Source organism: Narcine bancroftii, chromosome 3 (genome assembly GCF_036971445.1).
Source record: "Narcine bancroftii isolate sNarBan1 chromosome 3, sNarBan1.hap1, whole genome shotgun sequence".
Classification (NCBI taxonomy): Eukaryota; Metazoa; Chordata; class Chondrichthyes; order Torpediniformes; family Narcinidae; genus Narcine; species Narcine bancroftii.
This window is the reverse complement of record NC_091471.1, coordinates 38,926,600-38,948,605: the sequence shown is the minus strand read 5'-3', so window position 1 is coordinate 38,948,605 and position 22,006 is coordinate 38,926,600. Positions and strand designations below refer to the sequence as shown.

The window sequence follows — 22,006 nt, the reverse complement described above, 5'->3', positions numbered from 1 at the left end:
TAACTTAACTTAACCCCCCCTTCTAATTCTAAGCACACATGTACGTAAAGAGTACTTAAGTTCAGAAAAGTTCTTTGATTCACAGTCCAATCTCATTTCTCATTCCTCCAAGTTTATTGGTTGCAGGCAATTCTTATACTGTGCACAGAATTTAACATTTATGTAGTTCACCATGCTTTGGTGCTTGAAAGGTAAGTGGTTACCGCTCAGGAATGTTCTTGTCGGTTTTCAGAGAGAGATTTGTTGTTCGCTGGACACCCACAACTGATCCCTTTTAATCAGCCAAATCAGTGTCTTGCTGAAGAAACTTGCCCCATCAGGGTTCTCTAGATGATAACCTCTTTCTTTCAGGCCACCACAGAGTTCCTTTTTGTTTTCCTTATTTCAAGTGAAACATTAGGCAGCCAGTCCTCTCCTCTTGTATGGACCCCAAAGGCGTTGACAAGGCTGAACTAAGCAGTCACAGCCTGTCTTCCAAATGGGGTTTTTCCACAAGTTTGCCAACTTGTCCTGTTCCAGTCCCAGCTGCTGTAAAACTGCAGAACTGAATCCTCTCTCTCAGAGAAAAGCCTGTTTTACTCTCTCTACTTGCAAAAACCTCTTAGAACAGCAAGTTCCATTTCAGACAGCCTGCGGCTCAGACAAGTTATTTCATCTGTTGCCTTTTTGTAAACAACAATCCATTAGTGAAGTCTCTTGGGCACTCTCCAAAGCTTTTGCAAAGGCTCTTGGAGCCGGCCTATCTAACATGAGCAGACCTCCAGTATTTTCAATCAAATCTGTTTTAAAGTGTTTGTATGTGACCTACACTAAAAAAATCCTGCCCCAATATTATATCCCAAAAACATATCTATAACCTGTCACACAAGAAAATCTCAAATTTCGATTCAACGGGTAAAATACTATATTGAGTAATTCTAAATCCAAAAATATAAGATCACTAGCACCAAAAGTGCATTTACTGGGATTGATCACAATGCCAAATTCATCAAGCCTCTGAAACAATGAGATAAGGTGGCGCTTGTGCTCCTTTTCATCCGCGCTCATGACCAGAATATTGTTGATGTAAACAATTGCAAAATCGAGGCTGCCGAGTATGTGGTCCATAAACGGCTGGAATGTCTGAGCTGCATTCTGTCGACCGAATTGCATTTGTAGAAACTCAAACATACTGAAAGTGGTAATTACTGCCATCTTTGCGACATCAGAAGACTCAACTGGAATCTGAAAGTAAGCATGTACTCGATCAATTTCACAAATACATGTTTGCCACGAAGGTTTGCTGAGAAGTCTTGTAAATTGGGAATGTCGTGTTAGTGGAATTGTTCAGGGTTTGATAATCAGCACAAGGCCACCAATCCCCAGGAGTATTTTTTGGAGCCATAAACAACGATGCTGTCAGATCTGTGGACTATGCCCAGCACTTGCATATGGTTGAATTCTACTTTTGCTATTTTAAGATGGTTTGGGGAAATCTACGAGGCCATGCTGCAACCAGAGGTCCCCAAGCCTCTATTTGGTAGGTTACTGCATGTTTAATGTCTGTATGGTGATACGATGGGGTCAATAGGCAAGGGAAACACTTGAGCAAGGCTCAGAAAGGGCAGGAGCCAGGTTGAAGGCTCATCAGGCGGGTGACAACATTGGAGGGACTTGCTTGCAAAGAAGAGCTGTGGTCCACGACACAGTGGTTTTTCAAATCCATCAACAATGAAAAATGTGACAGGAAATCTGCTCCAAAATGGAATTTTCCACATTTGCAACCGTGAAATCCTACCAAAAAGTTTTCTTGGGACCAAAATCCAATGTGTGTGACCTCTGGAAATATGTTTGAATACAAGAATCATTTGTGGATGAAAGAACACATGACATATTTGGGTGTCTACGTTTCTCGGGTTGGAGGTACCACAGAAATCTCTGCACTGAAATCGACAAGAAATTAAACACCTGGAAGACAGTCTTTGAGGAAGAGATGGCAGCCGAAAGGTCCATGGGCAGCAGTTGCCTCTACTGCCGGGTTTGGTCGTTTTCTGGCTGCCGTTTGTAGAAGTCGCAAGGTGGCTAACAGGACTAGGCAGCAGTACCAAATTTCCGATGCTTCCAATAAATATGTTGTCTGTCGCCTCTATCACATCCTCGACCAACACAATTCTAACCAGGTCGATGGAAGGAATTCCATTGTTTGCCCAAAGCCTGGACCTGCTTAGTCAGTGTGCTGCCATTTGCTGCTACAACTCAGTTATTGATTGATAAGGTGGTGGCGCTACCTTAGATTGATAAGGTGCTGGTGTTTCACAAAATGCAATAAACAGTTGTTCCTGTTCCGTTTGCTCCTGCTGACTGGGGGAATAGCTAATCTTCATATCTTCATTGTGGAGGTCATGGACATAATGAGGTCGGCATGATGCCCCATGATTGAGGGTGGACACTCGAAAGACACTCAGCAAATCTCATGAACTCGACGAGGTAAACATTGGAGGAATCTCTGCTTCCAAAAATGCCCTTCAACAGAGTCTGTCCTGGCTAGCCATCTGTCATTAGCTAGTAAACTCGGCAATACAAGCCTCCTGAGACGGCTGAGTATGCCGCAGAATAGCAGCCTTAAGCATGTCGTCTGGGAGATTATCGTCCAGATCAACTAAAACATCCTTCACTTCACAGGCAATCATCTCTGGAAAACATGCCATAAGTCAACTGAATTTCATCTTCTGACTTTTCACACTGAGGACGGAGAAACATGCCTCGAGGATTGTGAACCATGCTGGTGCATTCTTCTTTGGCTTGGCTTCGCGGAGGAAGATTTATGGAGGGGGTAAATGTCCACGTCAGCTGCAGGCTCGTTTGTGGCTGACAAGTCCGATGCGGGACAGGCAGACACGGTTGCAGCGGTTGCAGGGGAAAATTGGTTGGTTGGGGTTGGGTGTTGGGTTTTTCCTCCTTTGCCTTTTGTCAGTGAGGTGGACTCTGCGGTCTTCTTCAAAGGAGGTTGCTGCCCGCCAAACTGTGAGGCACCAAGATGCACGGTTTGAGGCGATATCAGCCCACTGGCGGTGGTCAATGTGGCAGGCACCAAGAGATTTCTTTAGGCAGTCCTTGTACCTTTTCTTTGGTGCACCTCTGTCACGGTGGCCAGTGGAGAGCTCGCCATATAACACGATCTTGGGAAGGCGATGGTCCTCCATTCTGGAGCCGTGACCCACCCAGCGCAGCTGGATCTTCAGCAGCATGGACTCGATGCTGTCGACCTCTGCCATCTCGAGTACTTCGACGTTAGGGATGAAAGCGCTCCAATGAATGTTGAGGATGGACCGGAGACAACGCTGGTGGAAGCGTTCTAGGAGCCCCAGGTGATGCCAGCTGGTGCATTAGAACCATAGAACACTACACCAGAGAAACAGGCCCCTTATAGTTTGTGCTGGACAATTTTATTTTTGCCCAGTCACACTGACTTGCACCCAGTCCATAGGATTATTAATAAAAAGGGGAGGGGGCCCTCCACCTTGACCTCCCTGACTACTCCTGTAAGGAATTTATCCTCATCACGTTAACTCACAGGGTCACCACCTGTAACAGCACTATTTACGCAGTTTACACACAATAGAAAAATACACTCACTTGTTTCTTTCATCACAAGATGGAGTTGACTTTCTTTATTCTCTTCAGACACATCTCCACAAACACCACCCCAGCCAAACAAACCCCTCTGATCTTTTCATTGGCTCCTCACTACCCAAATGATCCTGATATCTCATTCTCCTCCTGTGCCTGAGATTCACCTCACATATGCAGACTGCTTAACTCCTGACCATGACGGTACAGATCATTAAAATATATATGCCATGAGCCTTGGCTAACACTGTAAAACATCAGTTGATCAGTTGTGTAAGGTTCAGGAATCAAAAATGCAAGTCAGAATTTATTGTCATGAACAAGTCATGAAATTCGGTGTTTCGCAGCAGCGTCATACAGCAAACATTCTTATAAACCACCTTACAACAATAAATTTAAAAAAAAAGTGCATGAAAAGTCAGGCAGTGTCTTTAGTTCATTAACTATTCTGGAATCTGATGTCAGCAGGGAAGAAGCTGTCTTTAGGCTCCTGGATATTTTTACGGATAGTAGCAGAGTGAAGAGGGTATGGCCTGGGTAATGGAGGTCTTTGAGGATAGAGGCTGCTTTTTTAAGACACTGTGTCTTGTAGATGTCCTCGATGGAATGAACTCTTGTGCCTATGATGTCGCAGGCCGTTAACAACCCTCTGGAGTTTTTTCTTGTCCTGAGAGTTGGGCCCTCATACACATCATACACGTGCACTTAGAATTAGAAGGGGGTTAATTTGGGTTAGTTAAGTTAAAGTTTGATGCTGTTTTCATGTTTAAAGATAATTAAAAACAACTTTTGTTTAAGTAACTATTTGTCTTGGTGAATGTCTATTGCTGCTGGGTTTTGGGGTCCTTTGGGCTCGTAACAACCCTACTCAGTGAGCTGATCCATCACCCTCCCGACAACTGTGGTGTCATCGGCAAATTTGTAGATAGCATTGGAATGGTGCCTGGCTGCACAGTCATGGGCGTGTAATGAGTAGAGCAGTGGGCAAAGCATGCATCCTTGAGGTGCACCTGTGTTGATCATCAGTGATGAGGAGACGTTGTTTCCAATTCGTACTGACTGTGGTCTTCTGATGAGGAATCAAGGATTCAGTTGCAGAGTGGGGTGCAGAGGCCCAGGGTTTGGAGCTTCTTGACCAGCACGGAGGAAATAACGGTGTTGAAGGCTGAGTTGTAGTCGCTGAAGAGTAGCTGTACGTATGAGTTGCTGTGTTCGACATGATCCAGAGCATGGCCTAGGTGGTGAGGGTCCTTGACAGAGTCTGCTTTCTTGAGACACCGCTTCTTGTAGATGTCCTTAATGGAGTGAAGACTGCTTTCCATGATGACACTGGACAGGTTTACAACTCTCTGTAGCCTTTTACTGTCCTCTACACTTTTTACCTCCATACCAGACAGTGATGCAACCAGTCAGACTGCTCTCCACAATACACCTGTAGAAATTTGCAGGTCTTTGGTTATATACCAAATCTCCTGAAACTCCTTAGGAAGTATAGCAACTGGCGAGCCTTTTTCATAATTATATCAACATGGAGGCCCCAGGAGAGGTCTTCAGAGATGTTGACAATTGGGAATTTGAAGTTCTTAATCCTTTCCACTGCTAACCCCTTGATGAGGACTTGTTTGTGTTCTCTTAATTTCCCCCTCCTGAAGTCCACAATCAGTTCCTTAGTTTTGATAACATCGAGTGCAGTGTTGTTGCTGTAACAACAGTCAACCAGCTGATCTTTCTCACTCCTGTTTTCCTCCTCATTGCTCTCTGAGACTCTGCTGAAGACCATGGTATCATCGGCAAATTTGTAGATGGCACGTGAATTGTGCTTAAACACACAGTCATGGGTGTAGAGTGAGTAGAGCAGTAGGCTAAGCTTGCATCCTTGAGATGTACCTGTGTTGATTGTCAGTGAGGAGGAGAAGTTACTTCCGATTCATACTGACTGTTTCGCTGATGAAGAAGTCAGTTGTGCAGAGGCTCAGATTTTGCAGCTGGCTGATGAGTATGATAGAAAGCAGACTGCTATATGTTGCTGTTGTCTAGGTGACACAGGGCTGACTGGAGACCCAGTAATATTGCATCTGCTGTGGAGCAATTGTGGCAGTATTGCAGTGGGTCCAGATCTTTACTTGGGTACATTAATTCTGGTCATGAACAATGGCCTTACCATGTTTTCAACAGCATGTCAACTTCGCCACCAGTGGAGGGAATACCCTGATGCGTACAAGGCTGCACTTCACCCCCACGTTGGTTACTCGGATCACATATCTATCTTGCTAACACTGGCCTAGAGACTGCTGGCAAAGCAAACCAGGTCAGTTCGCAGGGAGATCAGGATGTGGTCAGGAGGGGGCACAGCAGCGCTGCAAGACTGCTTTGAGACCACAGACTGGAGCTGTTTCAGGGAGGCGGCCACCAACAATGCTCATGTAAACAGAGAGGAGTACACGAGCACAGTGACTGGCTACATCAGCAAGTGCATTGACGATGTCACTGAGAACAAATGTTTCACAACCAGGGCTAACCAGAAACCATGGATGAAATCGGAGGTCCATGCCCTTCTCAGAGCTGGTGATATTGCTTTCATGAGTGTGTTGGAGGATGGCACCAAGATCAGCCAGGGCTGAACTCTCCTACGCAATCCGGAAGCCAAAGCAGGGGTACACACAGAAGATCCACAGACAGCTATGTGGCAAGGGATAAAGACTACAATGGATCACAAGACAATCTTGCGAGTTAAGGACAATGACACCTCCCTTCTGGACAGACTGAGCATCTTCTATCCATGGTTTGATCAGAAAAACAGGATGATGACAAATAAAGTTTGTGTCCCCTGATGAACAGGCCCCCGGCAAAGCTGCAGCCGAGGTGAGGAGAACCCTATCCAAGGAGAACTCACACAAGGCGGCAGAATCAAATAACTTATCTGGTTGGGTACTTAAATATCTGCGCAGACTAATTGACAGAGGTTTTCACGAACGTCTTCAACACCTCACTGCAGTAGTCCATTGTTCCTGCAGGATTCAAGACAGCCTACATCACACATGTCAAACTCTGGCCCGCGGGCCAATATAATTATATTTGGCCCGCAAGATCATTTCAAAAGTGTATTAGAGGTGGCCCGCCCTGCAGCGAGAGCCGATGCTGTTTTTTGGTAATGTCACCCCCACCATCCTCCCCCTTCATTGCACATCCTTCCCCATTGTAACACGAGAAATTGTAACACGAGAAGTCTATCGATGTCATCAGCCGGCAAGCCAGTTGGAAGGCTCCCCGCACAACCAGTCACTTCTCCCACCTGTCGAGCGGTGCGGCAGATGGGCGAGCGCCTGTGATTTCCTGTCGGCGCGACGGGCATGGCAGGCTGCGCACGGCCCCCGGGCAGCGCGAGCCTCGCGCGACTGGCACCAGACGGCCCTTCCACAGCGCGAGCGCACTTCTCCCGGTCGCCACAGCCTTCAGCGCTTGCACCCGCGCGGACTCCAGGGACGGCTGGTTCGGCTCTGTGAAGAGAGAGATGGTGGCTGTCCGCAAAGGCTGATTGGCAGCGCGCTGGGCCTGAGTGGGTGGGTAAGCAGGGGTGGGCAGAGGGTGTAGGTGAGGAGTAATGGGCAGGGGAAGTTATGGTGGTGCGAGGGGCAGTTAGAGGGAGGGATGAGTAGAAGGAGGGGTGGATAGGGAAGAGGTAAAAGGGGAGGGGCAGGGTGAGTAGGGGAGGGGTGATTAGAGGGTGAGAGACGGGTAGAGGGAGGAACAGGTTGAGGGGAGAGGCAGTAGAGGGGCGTGTATAGGATGGGGTGGGTAGAGGCAGAGCGAGTGGAGTGAGGGGTGAGTAGAGGTTGGGTAAAGGACTGGTCAGGTAGAGGGATGGTGGGTCGAGGGTGAATAGAGGCCTAGAGCCTGAGGAGTGAGCAGGAAATGCTGAGTCCTGATGCAGGCCAAAATGGACACAGCCTGTGAATGCTGACTACATCTCCACAGGGACCAAATATGTTTCCCTCAGGTCAAGCAAAGGGTGAACTTGAACTACCTACTCCTGACCTGTAACATTATCCTCCTAAAGTTATATCCTAAAGTTTAACATTACATATGTTGAAAGAAGAGAAAACATGCAGATGTTGTTGAAAATTTTCAATAAATATTTAGTTCGGCCCTCGACTTAGTCCAAGTTTTTAATTTTGGCCCTCCGTGAATTTGAGTTTGACACCCCTGGCCTACATCGTCCCAGTACCCAGGAGGGCAACAATAACAGGCCTCAATGACTACTGCCCTGCGGTACTGATCTCCACCATTATAAAATGCCTCGACTGACTGGTGATGGAACACATCAAATAACACCTCCCAGAGATGCTGGACCCATTTTAATTCACCTATGGAAGAAGCAGTTCTACAGATGATGCATTAACCTTGTCACTTTACTCCATCCTGACCCACTTGGAGAACAATGTTTCTTATGCCGGGCTGCTGTTCATTGATTTACGATAGGCGTTTAACACGATTATTCCTCAGTGGCTGTTGGTGAAGCTGTCCTTGCTGGGATTCAACACTCTTCTCTGTAACTGGATCCTGGACTTCTTAACAGAATGACCAAAGGCTGACGGGTTAGTAGCTGAACGTCGAGCACTGTCGCGCTGAGTACTGGTGCACCTCAGGGCTGTGTTCTCAGTCTGCTCCCGCTCATACTACTGATCCACGTCTGCATCGGCAGATCCAGCTCCAACTGGGTCATTATGTTTGCAGATGACACAACAGTAATTGGCCTCATCAGCAACAACAGAGAAGAGGTGGAAAATCTTATGAAATGGTGTGAGAGGAACAGCCTGATTCTCAACATGGACAAGATGAAGGAGATGATCATGAACTTCAGGAGAACCACGAATGAACATCCTCCATTGCACATCAACATTTCTGTAGTAGAGAGAGTGGAGTTCCTTGGAGTTCACTTAACTAGTGACTTATTGTGGACACTCAGCATCTTCTCACTTGTCAGTAAGGTGCAACATCAACTGTACTTCCTGAGAAGACTGAATCAGGCAAGCCTATCAGCCACATTATGTCATCCTTCAGTAGGACCTCTATCGAGAGCATCCTGACCAGCTATATCATAGTGTGGTATGATTGATGCATAGAAATGGATTCAAGTTTAATCCACAGAACCATAAGAGTGGCGGAGAGTATCACTGGAGTCTCCCTATTGATGTAATCTACTGGGACCGTTGTCTGAAGAGGACCCCTTCCTCCCTGAACACAGCATCTTTCAGCTGCTCCCATCAGGGAAGAGATGCAGGAGTAGCAGAGCCAGCACCACCAGGCTGAGGAACAGGTTCTTCACACAGGCAGTGAGAATGCTGAACGACCAAAGAAATTGCTCACACTAACCATCTGAAATTCTCAAAACAAAATCCATCTATTTATTTATTTATTTGTTTGTATGGATGAAATACTTGTCCTGTATGCTGTTTTGTTGGGTTGTACTTGCACAGGTACACAATCCTTTTCCGGATTTCAGAAAGCCAGATTTAAGGCCACCTGAATTGTGATGCAATATCCACCCCCACCCCCTTCCAGTGCCGTGCCGTATCCCACCACCCACCACCCGCCCGACTCACGTAGCCAGTCTCCCCCCCCTTGCCCGCCCGACTCGTGCTCCTGGTCTCTCGGCCACCCGACTCGCACTGCTGGTCTCTCGTGCTGCTGTTCTCTTGCCCGCCCAACTCGCACTGCCAGTCTCCCCCTCGCCCGCCCGACTCGCACTGCTGGTCTCTCGCCCACCCGACTCACGCTGCAGTGCCCACCCAACTTGCGCTGCTGGTCTCTCACCTGCCCGACTCACGCTGCAGGTCTCCCCCCACCTCGCCCGTCTGATTTGCACTGCCGGTCTACCCCCCCCCCCTCGCCCGGCCGACTCGCCCTGCTGGTCTTTCGCGCTGCCGGTCTCTCGCCTGTCCGACTCACGCTGCCAGTCTCTTGTCTGCCCGACTCACACTGCCAGTCTCTCCCCCTTGCCCACCTGACTCGCTCTGCCGGTCTCTCGCCCGCCCGACTCGTGATGCCAGTTTCTTGCCTGCCCGACTCACACTGCCAGTCTCTCCCCCTCACCCACCTGACTTGCGCTGCTGGTCTCTCGTCCGCCCGACTCGTGCTGCCGGTCTCCCCCCCCCCCCCCTTTGCCCTCCCGACTTGTGCTGCTGGTCTCTTGCCCACCCGGCTCGCGCTGCCGGTCTCTCGCCTGCCCGATTCGTGCTGCCGGTCTCTCGCCCTCCTGACTCGCACTGCCGGTCTCCCCCCCTCGCCTGTCTGCCCGACTCCCCCTGCTGGTCTCTCGTGCTGCCGGTCTCTCGCTCGCCCGACTCATGCTGCCGGTCTCTTGCCTGCCCGACTCACACTGCCATTCTCTCCCCCTTGCCCACCTGACTCGTGCTGCTGATCTCTTGTCTGCCCGACTCGCACTGCCAGTCTCTCCCCCTAGCCCACCTGACTCATGCTGCTGGTCTCTTGCCCGCCAGACTTGCACTGCCGTGCCCGCCCAACTCACACTGCTGGTCTCTCGCCCGCCTGACTCGTGCTGCCGGTTTCTCCCCCTCTCCCGCCCGACCTGCGCTACTGGTCTCTCCACCTTGCCCGCCTGACTCGCACTGCCATCTCTCTCCCCACTTGCCTGATTTTGGAGCTTTCAGGATTTTAGATGTTCAGATAAAGGATTGTGTACTACCTGTACAATCAAATGACAATAAATTTTACTTGACTTGAAGTTTGATAGTAGAAAGTCATGAAGCAAAGGAACAATATATGGATTTGTAGTTGACTTGCATACAGAAAGCAGAAGATGGTAGTGGAAGTAGAGTATTTTGCCTGGAGGTCAGTAACAAGTGGTGTTCTGTATGGATCTGTTCTGGGACCCCTGCTCTTTGTGATTTTTTTGTTTGAGAAGTTGAGGGGTTAATCAGTAAGTTTGCACATGACAACAAAGGTTGGAGGTGTTGTGGATAATGTCAAAGGATGTCGTAGTTTACAAAAAAAATAGAATATAGAGTTAGGCAGAGAGATGGCAGATGGAGTTCAATCTGGTAAAGTGAGAAGTGATACTGTATTCTTTAGAAGATCGGACTTGAAAGCAGAGTATATTGTTAACGGCAGGATTATTAATGGGGTGGAGGAGCAGAGGAATCTTGATGTCCAAGTCTATAGATCCCTCAAGGTTGCTACTCAGATGATAAGGTGGTTAAGAAGGCTTACTGTGTATTGGCTTTCATTAGTTAGACCAGAGTATTGTATTTAGTTCAGGTTGCATCATTATATGAATGATGTGGAAGTTTTAAGAGAAAGTTGTGGAGGGGATTTTCCAGGATGCTGCCTAAGTCAGAGAACATATCCTATGGAGAAGGATTGAGTGACCTTGTGAGAAACAGAAGTACCTTCACAGAATTTGCTCGAGACAAAAATTGAGAACAAAGAACATTTATTATACAACAATGCAAAGTTGGGTGCTCTCCCCTTACCCTGGGAATACACACATACACTGGGGCTCACCCAACTTTTATACAGTTTATTTCAGTATAGAAGTACCCTCCCCCTTACATTCTTCTGCCTCCTGGATGAGTTTGGCATAAGGCAATCCTGTCTGCTTACGTGCTGTTTCTGTGAACTTGGAGGACCAAGGGGTATCCTGTCGGTGTCCCATCATTTCATTATCCTTATTCACACCTTCCCGACTCTCAGGGCTTACTAACTTCTTATATGCAGAACTTGCTAATTCTGTCTAAAAGGCTAGAAGACCCTTATCTTATTCAGACTAACTTTACCTTCCTACATTCTATGATCTATTGTCTATCCTTATCTTATTCATACTGGCTTTATTCATTACACATATATCCATACTAGTTTTCTTCATCTTTCATATTTTCGTATTTTCTCTCTCACAACCTGAACTTTTATCTTTGGAGCAATGGAGGATGAAAAGCAACTGAATAGAGGTGTATACAATTATGAGAAGTATAAGTAGAGAAGATAGTCAGCATCTATTTACTCAGGGCGGCAATGGCCAATAACAGAGGATATCCTTTTAAGGTAAGTAGAGGAAAGTTTAGGGGAGACTTCAGAGGTAGTTATTTTTTAAATGCAGAAAAGAGTGGTGGGTGCCTGGAATGTACTGTCATGGGTGGTGGAAAAGATTCCATTATTGTCATGTAAAACTATATTTGTAATGTAACATACATGAAATTCTTTAACTTTGTCTACTATAAGCAGAGAGTCACCACTTTGCCCAGTGTCCCCCACAGAAATGAGGCCCCAACAAGGAACAAACTTGTAACCCCTGTTTTACAAGACCAGTGCTCTACCACTGAGCTGTGGAGCAACTGGGAGGGGCTGATACAATAGAAACATTTAAAAGTCTTTTTGATAGGGAGATGGATGCAAGGAAAATGAGGGTTATGATTTGTGAGAGAGGAAAGATTTAGATTGATTATGGCATAGGTTTGAATAAGCCAACACAATGACTTGGACTAAAGAGCCCATACTGTGCTGTACTGTTTCATGGAGAAAACAGTGAATAATATAACTACATTTTTGTAAATTGTGAAACAGGACTTAAATACAATGACCTGTGGGGGTTTGGAATTACATAGGAGTAGTTAATTTTCAATGATTCTAGGATGATTGTGGTTTGCATGAACCCATATTTTATTTGTTTTTATTGCATATTTAAAGTTTCAAAGATGCTTTTATGGCCTGTTTTGTTTTTGTGCTTGTTTTGTACTTAGTTTTTATGGTTCTGAGAAACCACATTAGCGATCCAAAGGAAGCCAGTAAGAGTTTTTAATTCATAAACAGTAAACATGGAAAAAAACCTCAAAGGAGTTAGCAATTCAGATAGCAATTATTAAAAGCTTTGTTTTGCATGTTATCTGGGCAAGTCAAGTCATTTGGCAGTCAATGCAAAAGCATTGGGAGTAGCTTTCAGGGTATGGAGACTAGTACAGTTAAGAGAGTGCAAAGGCACCATCTATTACCAATGAGAGAGCTTTTTAAAAATCTCATAACAGCAGGAAAGAATCTGTTCTTGAATCTGGACTTCATATTTTTAAGCTTGTGTTATTTTCTGCCTGGCAGAAGAAGGGAGAAGAGAGTATAACCAGGGTGAGATAGGACTTCTGAAATAGAAGACATGAATATTAAGTCCTTGGAATCCATCTTTTTAGGGCCAAGGCTCTGGGGCCTGCAGATTGGGAGATTATTCCCTAAATAGCAAAAATTCATAATATTGTCTTCTTTGAGGTAAATATTTCTTTAAATGTTGGTGCTACGTTCGACCAGGAAGGATGCAATGACAAAGCTCAATGTTTTAATCTCTGACGGTTGGATTGTGATCTAGCAGGAATGTAAGTTGATTTGCCTTGAACTAAAACAGCCCTCTCTGGTGATCAAACTTGATGCATTTTGTTTTGTTTTGTACTTGCCAGTGTAAATATTGTCATGGCTAATGAAACAAACAGTAGTTAGAAGGGTATAGGGAAGGAATAATATGCCCTGGGAAATATGAAACTGACTGCTGAATCTTTTCCTGTTATAGATTTGTACATTTTGGATGGAATTAAGGGGGAATGATAGCTGATTTCATAAATTTAATATTATTCCAGAGATAAACATATGGTTATAGCCATCCCTAAATTTGTATGTTTAAATCTTTTTTTCAGGGGCTGAGCCAGAAGATCTCCTGGATGGATTAGTATGCAACCTTGTATATCTCATTATTGAATTACCGTTATTGTAAGTTCCTTTATTGATTTGGAATTTAGTTTATACTATTTTTGTTTAACATGTATTTGATATTTAGTAACTTTGATTTTACCTTTTTTCTCCATGTAATCTGAAAAGATTTATTGATGATTAAAGCATTGGGTTAGTAAATTGGGCTTCAATTTTAATCCAGACTAGTAACAACCTTCGTTAGAAGTTCTGCATCCCACAACTCACTTAAGCACAAATGTTTAAGCACAGTTAGTATAGCGGTTAGTGCAATGCCTTTACAACACCAGCAATCAGAATCGGGGTTCAAATCCCACACTCTCTGTAAGGAGTTTGTACCTTCTCCCATGTCTGTGTGGGTTTTCCCCTGGTGGCTCCAGTTTCCTCCCACCATTCAAAATGTGCTGGGGGGGGGGTGTTGTAGGTCAATTGGGTGGCATGGACTCATAGGCTGAATGGGCCTGTTACTGTTCTGTATGCTTTAAAATTTAAATTTAAAAGACATTCCTGAATAGTGTCTGGTGAACAAGGAAAATGATGATACTGCTGTATTGGCAACTGGTGAGAGTGTGGGAGAGTGGAGAGCAGAACACAGCATTGCTCCACATTGCTACCCGGTTGTGATATGTCATTGGCACTGTACAGGCTTTAAACAGCCTGTAGAGGATCTGATGGTGATTTTTTTTTACCATCCTGTAACCATGGAGGTTTGTGCCCAAGATGGTGGCACCTATGCTGGGCAGTGTATCACAAGGGGTTGCAGACTCCAGGGTTGCAGTGGATCGACGCAGAGCACCAGAAACAGGGAGAACAACCCCCCCCCCCCCCAGTTGAGAAGGAAAGGCCTGGAGATGACCCTACAGGGAAGGTGACCATTGCCACAGATCAGTGAGGGGCTCAGCAGCTGAAGGACCCACACAGGCTGTGGGCTGCTGACGACTTGCTGTTGAAGGACTGCAGGCTGCAGGAAACTTACAGTTGAAGGACCCATACAGGCTGCAGTGTGCTGGAGACTGCTTCATGGGAACCAGGTATCAGATTCAGGATTCGAATGGGTGCTGAGGGCAAGAAGGGCTCCCCAAGGTCCTCAGGTGCCAAAATCTTCCTGATCGTATTGGAGGTTTGGATCTGGAGCTTGCGTTGCCAATCGTTTGAACAGGAGTCTGTGCGGCTACCGAGGCTCTGGGAGTGCTAGAGGCGACTCCACGGACACTCAATATCTCTGAAGGGTTATTCTTATTGTTAGGGGCACCAGGCATTATTCATGGCGACACTTTGTTTCCTTTATGACTTAAAAAAGTTGAAGTGCATCATGTCTTATTACATGATAACAAAAGGAACCTTGAAAACTTGGAACCTTGAGTAGCATTAAATGTCAATCAAGTCTGTGTACCCAGGTATCCAGAATGGTATCTATTCCTAATTCAGCATTACAAAAAGAAATTTAAAAAGAAAATGCAGAAAATACTCAACGCATTAGGTTGTACCTGTGGACAGAGAAAAAACGGAGTCAATGTTTTAGGTCAGAGATCTATCATCGGAAGAGATTATCTGATTAAACTGTCTGAAAATGTTATCTGATTTTATTTTATCGTGCTTTAAGGTGCACAAATTGGCTGCTGTATTTCCTGCTTTACCACAGTACTACATTTGTCTGGAAGATATGAAATAACCCATATTTAAAGTACAATTTAAAGTATATGTCGACATATAAGACAACCTTCAGATAAAATGGGACCCCGGTTTCAGCCTGAATTTCATTGTTTTATTATATATTGGGTGTATAAGGCAACCCCCCCCCCCGCCCCCCCAAATACTTATGTTGACTGAGCTGAGCTGGGGTCACGTCAATTGAGCTGTTGGGCGTGGCTGGAAGGTGGGTGTTATCATGGAGCCTCCAGCAAAGTGAAGGAAGTATGAGGGAAGTTTTAAGTTAAAGGTCATTGAAGTGGCCAAGGAATCGACCAAATGAGCTGCTGCGAGGACATTGGACATAACTGAGAAGATAGGAAGAGAGTGGAGAAGATGTTTTAAGAAAAATGCCAAAAAAAACCAATGCTCTATGAGAAGAAGAATCATTTGTTGGCCAGAGTTGTGTGTCCTTGTCGAGTTCTTTGCCTCTGACGATGATGGTGATAGAGATTTTGAAGGATTTTAGATGTTTTTTTTAAACAATAAAAATTTATTTCTAATATACTGGTAGCCTAACATTTTACTATAGGGTGGGGTATGGAACCAATTGAGTGGTACTTTGAGTAGAATTTTAAGGTTATGTTTTTATATCTGGCCTAAAGACAATCCGTGTTTTTTGGGCCATCTTATATGCCAAAATATGTGCTACATAGAGGTACGTTTGATTATCTCAATTTAGTTATTAAATGGGATTAGATCATATGTTAAAATGCCACTAATCTGCCAATATATATTGGTGGTTATAACTTGGGATGATTTGTGTGAGAAACAGAAAACATCATATTGATTTTGGAGATAGAGCTCTTAGGTTAGAGATCAAAAAGCATAAATATTTAGTGGTGTTTTGTATGGAATTGATGCTGAAAATGCATTTCTCCTCACGAGGAAACATCAATGCATGAGTTGTTCCATCTCATGGCATTTGGTTATTTATTGGCCAGCTACCAAGTGTTAGAGCCCAGCAAATAAGTTTTCCTCATGATGTAAAATATGCCTCTATCTGAGTGAGCATAAAGAGAGGAGAACCAAGCCTAATCAGTCCTAACTCAACCTGGGCTTATACCTGTAAACATGATGTTTTCTGCTTCTCACACAAATCTTGGAGGAAAGATTGTATTTCAGATGAGAGTTTTATAAACATCAAGCTGTGGGCAGCCCATTTTGTGCTGAAGTATTTTGCTTGTTGACAGTGACACATTAGTATTCCTTTTATGTTTATTTTTCTCCTCATTTAGTTCTCTCTTGCCTATTGGTCACCAAGTAGCAATGCATTGCCCAGACAAGACTGTTCCCTGCTCAGGGATGCCACCTAACCTTATAGCCAGAAGGATTAGAGACCACCCTCACCGATCCTCTGCATCTTTGAGAAGGGCAGAAAGTTTTCAGTGGCAACTAGGCTTCAGGCACCATTGTGCTGAGACCCTGTCCCTGAAATTCACATATGACAGAAGCCAAAGTTAGGGACAAGATTTTTAAAGCTGGAAGTGAATTTAAAAGTATTTATTTATCTCTGATGTCAAAAATCTCAAAAATATTAAAAAATGATAAATATTGAAAATCTTCTTAAATTCACTCAAAAACATCTTCCGTTCCTGTTTGTGTAATTATCTGCAAGACACATCTCTTTCAAAATCAGTGCTGAATAACAATAAAATGAAAGATGTTTCCATTGCAGGTCTGCCATTGTGGCTAAGGTAGTGGCAAATGTGGATTTTTTAAATTTAATTTTTTATATTCAGGTACAGCATGGTAACAGGCTTTTCTGGCCTATGCTGCCCAAACACACCCATGTGATCAATTAACCTTATAACCCTGTACACCTTTGGAACATTGGAAGAAAATGGAACACGCTTAGGAAACTCATGTGGACATGGGGAGAATGTACAACTCCTTAAGAGAAATTGCCGGATTTGAATTCGGGTCACTGGCACTGTAATTGCACTGTGCTATTGACTACTAGTAGAGTGCCAAACTGTTATTCAGAACATCTCAAATTTGTGTATTTACTGTGTGCACAGAAGTCAAAGAGAGATAAAAGAATAAAAACACACCGAACTGTTGGAGGAACTCAGCCAGTCTTTCAGCGTCATAAAAAGCAAAGATATATTGGTGACATTTCGGGCATGAACCCTTCTGCAAGGAATAAGCAAAAAAAAACCAGGAAATCTCAAAATACAGCCAGTGCTGGTTGGGGGAGGAGTTCAGATCAATGAAAGGTATTAATTGGATATGATAAGGGGAGGTGAGAATTGATCAGATCTGTGCGGAAGGAGACAGGGAAAAGGGAGAGAGACAGAGCTGTGGGAAGGCGACAGGGGAAGAAGTGGTGGCAGGGTTCTCGGTGACCTCCCATATGGATCTCCACTCTGGCTCTGGCTGTTTACAGGATGGAGCTCCTGACACAGGTCTCCACCTTGGCCTTGGTGACCTACGTGCCTCTGACATGAACTTGCACCCTGAACCCAACAGCCCACAGGACAGGGCCCCAGAACTGAGTCTCTGTCTTGGCTCCAGCGACCTATAGGATCGAGCCTCCGGCATGAACTTTCACCCTGAACTTGGCAGCCTACAGAACCGAGCTTCAGATGTGGATTTTCACCTCGGCCCCTGCAACGTACAGGACAGTCTCCAACGCGAACTCCTACCTTGGCTTGGGGAGCGCATGGAGTTCTCTCCCTCTACCCTCTGACTTTCCCAACCCTCCCCTCCCTCCGTTGGATCTGTAACAGCACTGATTCACCACAGCTTACAAACAAATAAAGAATACACTCTCTCGTTTCTTTCAGTACATCATGAAGTCAACATTCTTTTTATTGTTCACCGGACACAACATTGCATTCTTCTACCTTTGTTATTTAGTGAGTTAGGTTGTTTTTTGTTAGGTTTCGGTGGGGGTTGTAAGCCGCACTAATATTTATATAATTTGTATGATTAGATGTTTTGGGGCAGGGGTGATGAATACAGACACGGTACATTATATGAATGTTGAAAAATATGGTATTGGTTGTTTGAATTGCTTTATGAGTCATCTCCCAAAGTTAATTATCTTTTGGACACGGACTTATCGGATCCTTTCAGTAGTTCAGTAAGGGGTAATAGAGATACTGCAGATCCTTCCTGCCCTCCACCTCCAGATCCATCCCATCCTCCTCCCCTCCCGAGACCTTCCACCCCACTGAACTTTCCCCAACCTATGCCTTGTCTTCACCATCCCCTCCGATCTGCCCCTCTCTGAGACTGAAGGCTGTCCTCAGTGGAGGCCTCACCTTCATTCCCCTTTGCCCACACCTCAATGAGTTCAATGAACACCATGATGCTGAACTGTCAGCTTCATCTCCATGCCTACTTCCACATCCATGATTCTTCACCCCCTCTACAGATCCCTGTTCCTGCTTTAAATCTTCTTCCTCCTCTTGGATACCTTGTTGTCTAGACTTCTCCCTGCTTCTTCCAGCTGCTGCTGTGACGTCATCCGTATCGATTTCACTACTCCCCTCACACATTCCAATCTCACCCCCTTGAAACACCTTACCCTCCGCTCTCTCCGCACTTATCCAAACCTCATCATCAAACCTGAAGACAAGGATGAAGCTGTTGTGGTCTGGCACACTGAGCTCTAGTTGGCCGAAGCCAGACGACAACTCTCAGACACCTCCTCTTATTTACCCCTCTAATAGGACCCCACTAAAACTCATCAAACCATTGTATTGTGCTTCATCTCTGAACTTATCACTTCCTATCACCTCCCTGGCATGGCCTCCAACCTTATTGTTTCCCAACACTGCACCTCCTACCTAAGATCCACAAACCCAATTATCCCAGCAGAGCTATTGTCTCTGTATGTTCCTGCCCCACTGAATCGGTCCCTGCTTACCTCGACCTTGTCTTGTCAGCCCCCGGTCCAGTCATTCCCCACCTACGTCTAAGACACTTCACATCACTTTAACAACTTCCAGTTCCCTGAACTCAATTGCCTTATGTTTGCATGGACATCCAATCCCTATACACCTCCATCTCCCATACTGAAAGCCTCATAGCCCTTCATTTCTTTCTGGATAAACCATTCCCCTCCACCAGCACCACCCTCCTCTGGCTGGCAGAACTTGTCCCCAGCCTCAATAATTTCTCTTTTGACTTATCCCACTTTCTCCAGCTGAAAAGGGTAGCTATGGGTACCTGCATGGGCCCTAGCTATTCCTGGGTTTTTCTTGGCATGGTGTACCCTACTCATGCATGGCCCCTCAACTCTTCCTCTGCAACATCGACGACTAGGTTGGTGCTGCTTCATGCACCCATGATGAGGTAGTTAACTTCATCAACTTTCCGGCCAACTTCTACCTTGACTTCAAATTCACTTGGTCCAAGTCTAGCAACACTCTCTCTTTCCTTGATCTTTTTGTTTCCATTGCGGGAGATAAAATCTCAACCAACTTCCACAGCTACCTCGACTGCACCTCTACCCTGTCTCCTGTAAGAATTCCATTCCATTCTCTCAATTCCTCCATCTCTGTTGCATCTGCACCCAGGACAAGGACTTGCATATAACCATATAACAATTACTGCATGGAAATAGGCCATTTTGGCCCTTCTCATTCCACACTGCCACCACTCTCTGAGTAAAGAAGTTCCCCTCATGGTACTTCTAAACTTTTTCCCCTTAACTCTTAACCTCTTGTTTCAGTCTCTCCTACTCTCAATGGAAAAAGCCTATCCACATCAACCATCTATCCACCTCATAATCTTAAATACCTCTTATCAAATCCCCTCTCCTCCTCTTTCAAACTACGTGGCTTTCCCCCTACCACCATGAACTTGGCCCTCACCTGCATATCCTTCATTACCTGCACATTTGCCCTGGCCCTCTCCACTCTAATGTGCAACAAGGACAGGATTCCTCTTGTCCTCACCTACCACCTCACCAGCCTCCTCATCCAACAAATCCTTCTCTGCCATTTTCACCACCTATTGCGTGATTCCACCACTAGACACATATTCCCCTCTCCTCTCCTCTCCGCCTTTACCAGGGACCGCTCCCTCCATGAGTCCCTTGTCCACTCCTTCCTCCTCATCAATTGTCCCCTTGTGACCGTAGGAGATGCTCTACTTGCGCCAACACCTCCTCCCTCACCACCATTTGGAGCTCCAAACAGTTCTTCCAAGTGAGCAACACTCCATTTGTGAATCTGCAGGAATCATCTTCTGCATCTAGTGCTCCTGTTATGGTCTCCTCTACATGGGAGAGACCAGGCACAGACTGGGGGATCAGTTTGTTGAGCACCTCACCTCTGTCCACTGCTATAGTGTGGATCTCCCAGTGGCCACTCATTTCATTGTCTCATCCCATTCCCTTGCTGATGTGTCTGTCCATGGTCTCATGCAGTGCCAGACTGAGACCACCCAAAAATTGGAGGAACAACACCTCATTTTCCGACTGCACCCTACAACCAGATGGCATTAATATCGACTTCTTTGACTTTCATTAAACACCCTCCCCCCTCACTTCTTCCCTCATCACCTTACCCCAGCTCTGTCTCTCTGCCTCTTTGCTGTCTCATTCTGCACAGACATGATCAATTCTCACCTCTCCCTTATCATATCCATTTAACACCTTTTGTTGTTCTGGACTCCTCCCCCAGCTGAATTCTGAGATTTCCTGTTTTTTTTATGCTCATTCTGCTTATTCCTTGAAGAAGGTCTCAGGCCCAAAACTTTGGCCATGTATCTTTGTCTCCTATGACATTGAAAGATTGGCTCTGTTCCTCCAGCATTTCGGTGTGTGTTTTTACAATCACAGAATCTACAGACTTTCATGCTTCACTCAGATAAGTTTGGTTACTCGGGTGAATTGAGGAATAGAGTGCCTTGATATAAAAAAATCAATGATTTAGCTTGTACAAGCAGAAAAATTATTTATGAAGCCATTCAAGATATTTGCTTTTATTAACTGTGCCTTGGTATAATGTAGGGAGATTATAGTATAATTATAAAAAGCATTGGTTAGGCTGGAACTTGTGCAAACCATCTGAAGAATGTGTTTGTACTTGAGATGTGCAAAGAATATTCACCAGAACATTGCCATGGACTGTTTAACCATGAAAAGAGGCAGGATGGGCTAGGAAGACTTGGTTTGATGTGGAGGAGCATGATGGAACTGACTGAAGAATACAGAATTATGAGGGATTAGATAAGATAGATGGAAACCGAGTAAGATTCACCCAAAAATTAATATCCATGCTGCCCAGTCTGAGCATCTCTTCAGTTTTTTAACCTCCCACCCTGATCCTGTTTATCAGGGACCAGGCTGTGAATACTGGTTGTTGTTTTTTTTTGGCTGTGTGCTGGATTGGAATAGTTCTGAGTGCTTTTCTCAGTCTTCTTTGCAGATTAGTGTTTGGGCCTATGAATGCTGTGGCCATTTATAGCAGCTAAATGGCTTCTAGTAAGATTAATTAACTTTGTAACAATTTTGATTCCTGACTCAGTACTATGAAGCTCATTTTCACATTGGTACCAACTGTTGGTGTAAATGGACCTGCACCAAATTTATAATTTGACAATGTTTCCCTTTCTTAAAATATCCTTTCCAATTAAATATACAGTGCGCTCCATAATGTTTGGGATAAAGACACTTTTTTCCTTTACTTTCCTCTGTGTTTCACAATTTTACATTTATAATCAAACAATTCACATGTACTTAAAGTGTTCATTCCAGATTTTATTCAAGGTTATTTTATATGCATTTTAGATTGACCATATGGAAATTACAGCACTTTTTATACATAGTCCCCTCATTTCAGGGCATCATAATGTTTGGGATATTTGGCTTCACAGGTGTTTGTGAGTACTCAGGTATGTTAAATTGTGTCATTGGTGCAGGTAGAAGAGAGTCAGATTTGCTTCAAAGCTTTTGATCGCCTTTGGAGTCTGTAGTAGCCATTTTTCAACATGAGGACCAGAATTTTCC

At 45.0% G+C, this 22,006-nt stretch overlaps 1 protein-coding gene across 5 annotated transcripts in view; it reads left to right on the top strand.

The window, feature by feature from the left end:
• The window catches only part of dym (dymeclin), a 523,412-nt gene that overhangs the window by 184,670 nt on the left and 316,736 nt on the right, over window positions 1-22,006 (top strand). For all 5 annotated transcript variants that reach the window (XR_011353340.1, XM_069923865.1, XM_069923863.1 and 2 more), the window contains exon 6: window positions 13,299-13,371. Coding sequence is in view for 4 of the 5 variants with exons in the window: in XM_069923865.1 (XP_069779966.1) it covers window positions 13,299-13,371 (73 nt within the window). In the remaining variant the exon portion in view is untranslated. The remainder of the gene's footprint in view (window positions 1-13,298; window positions 13,372-22,006) is intronic.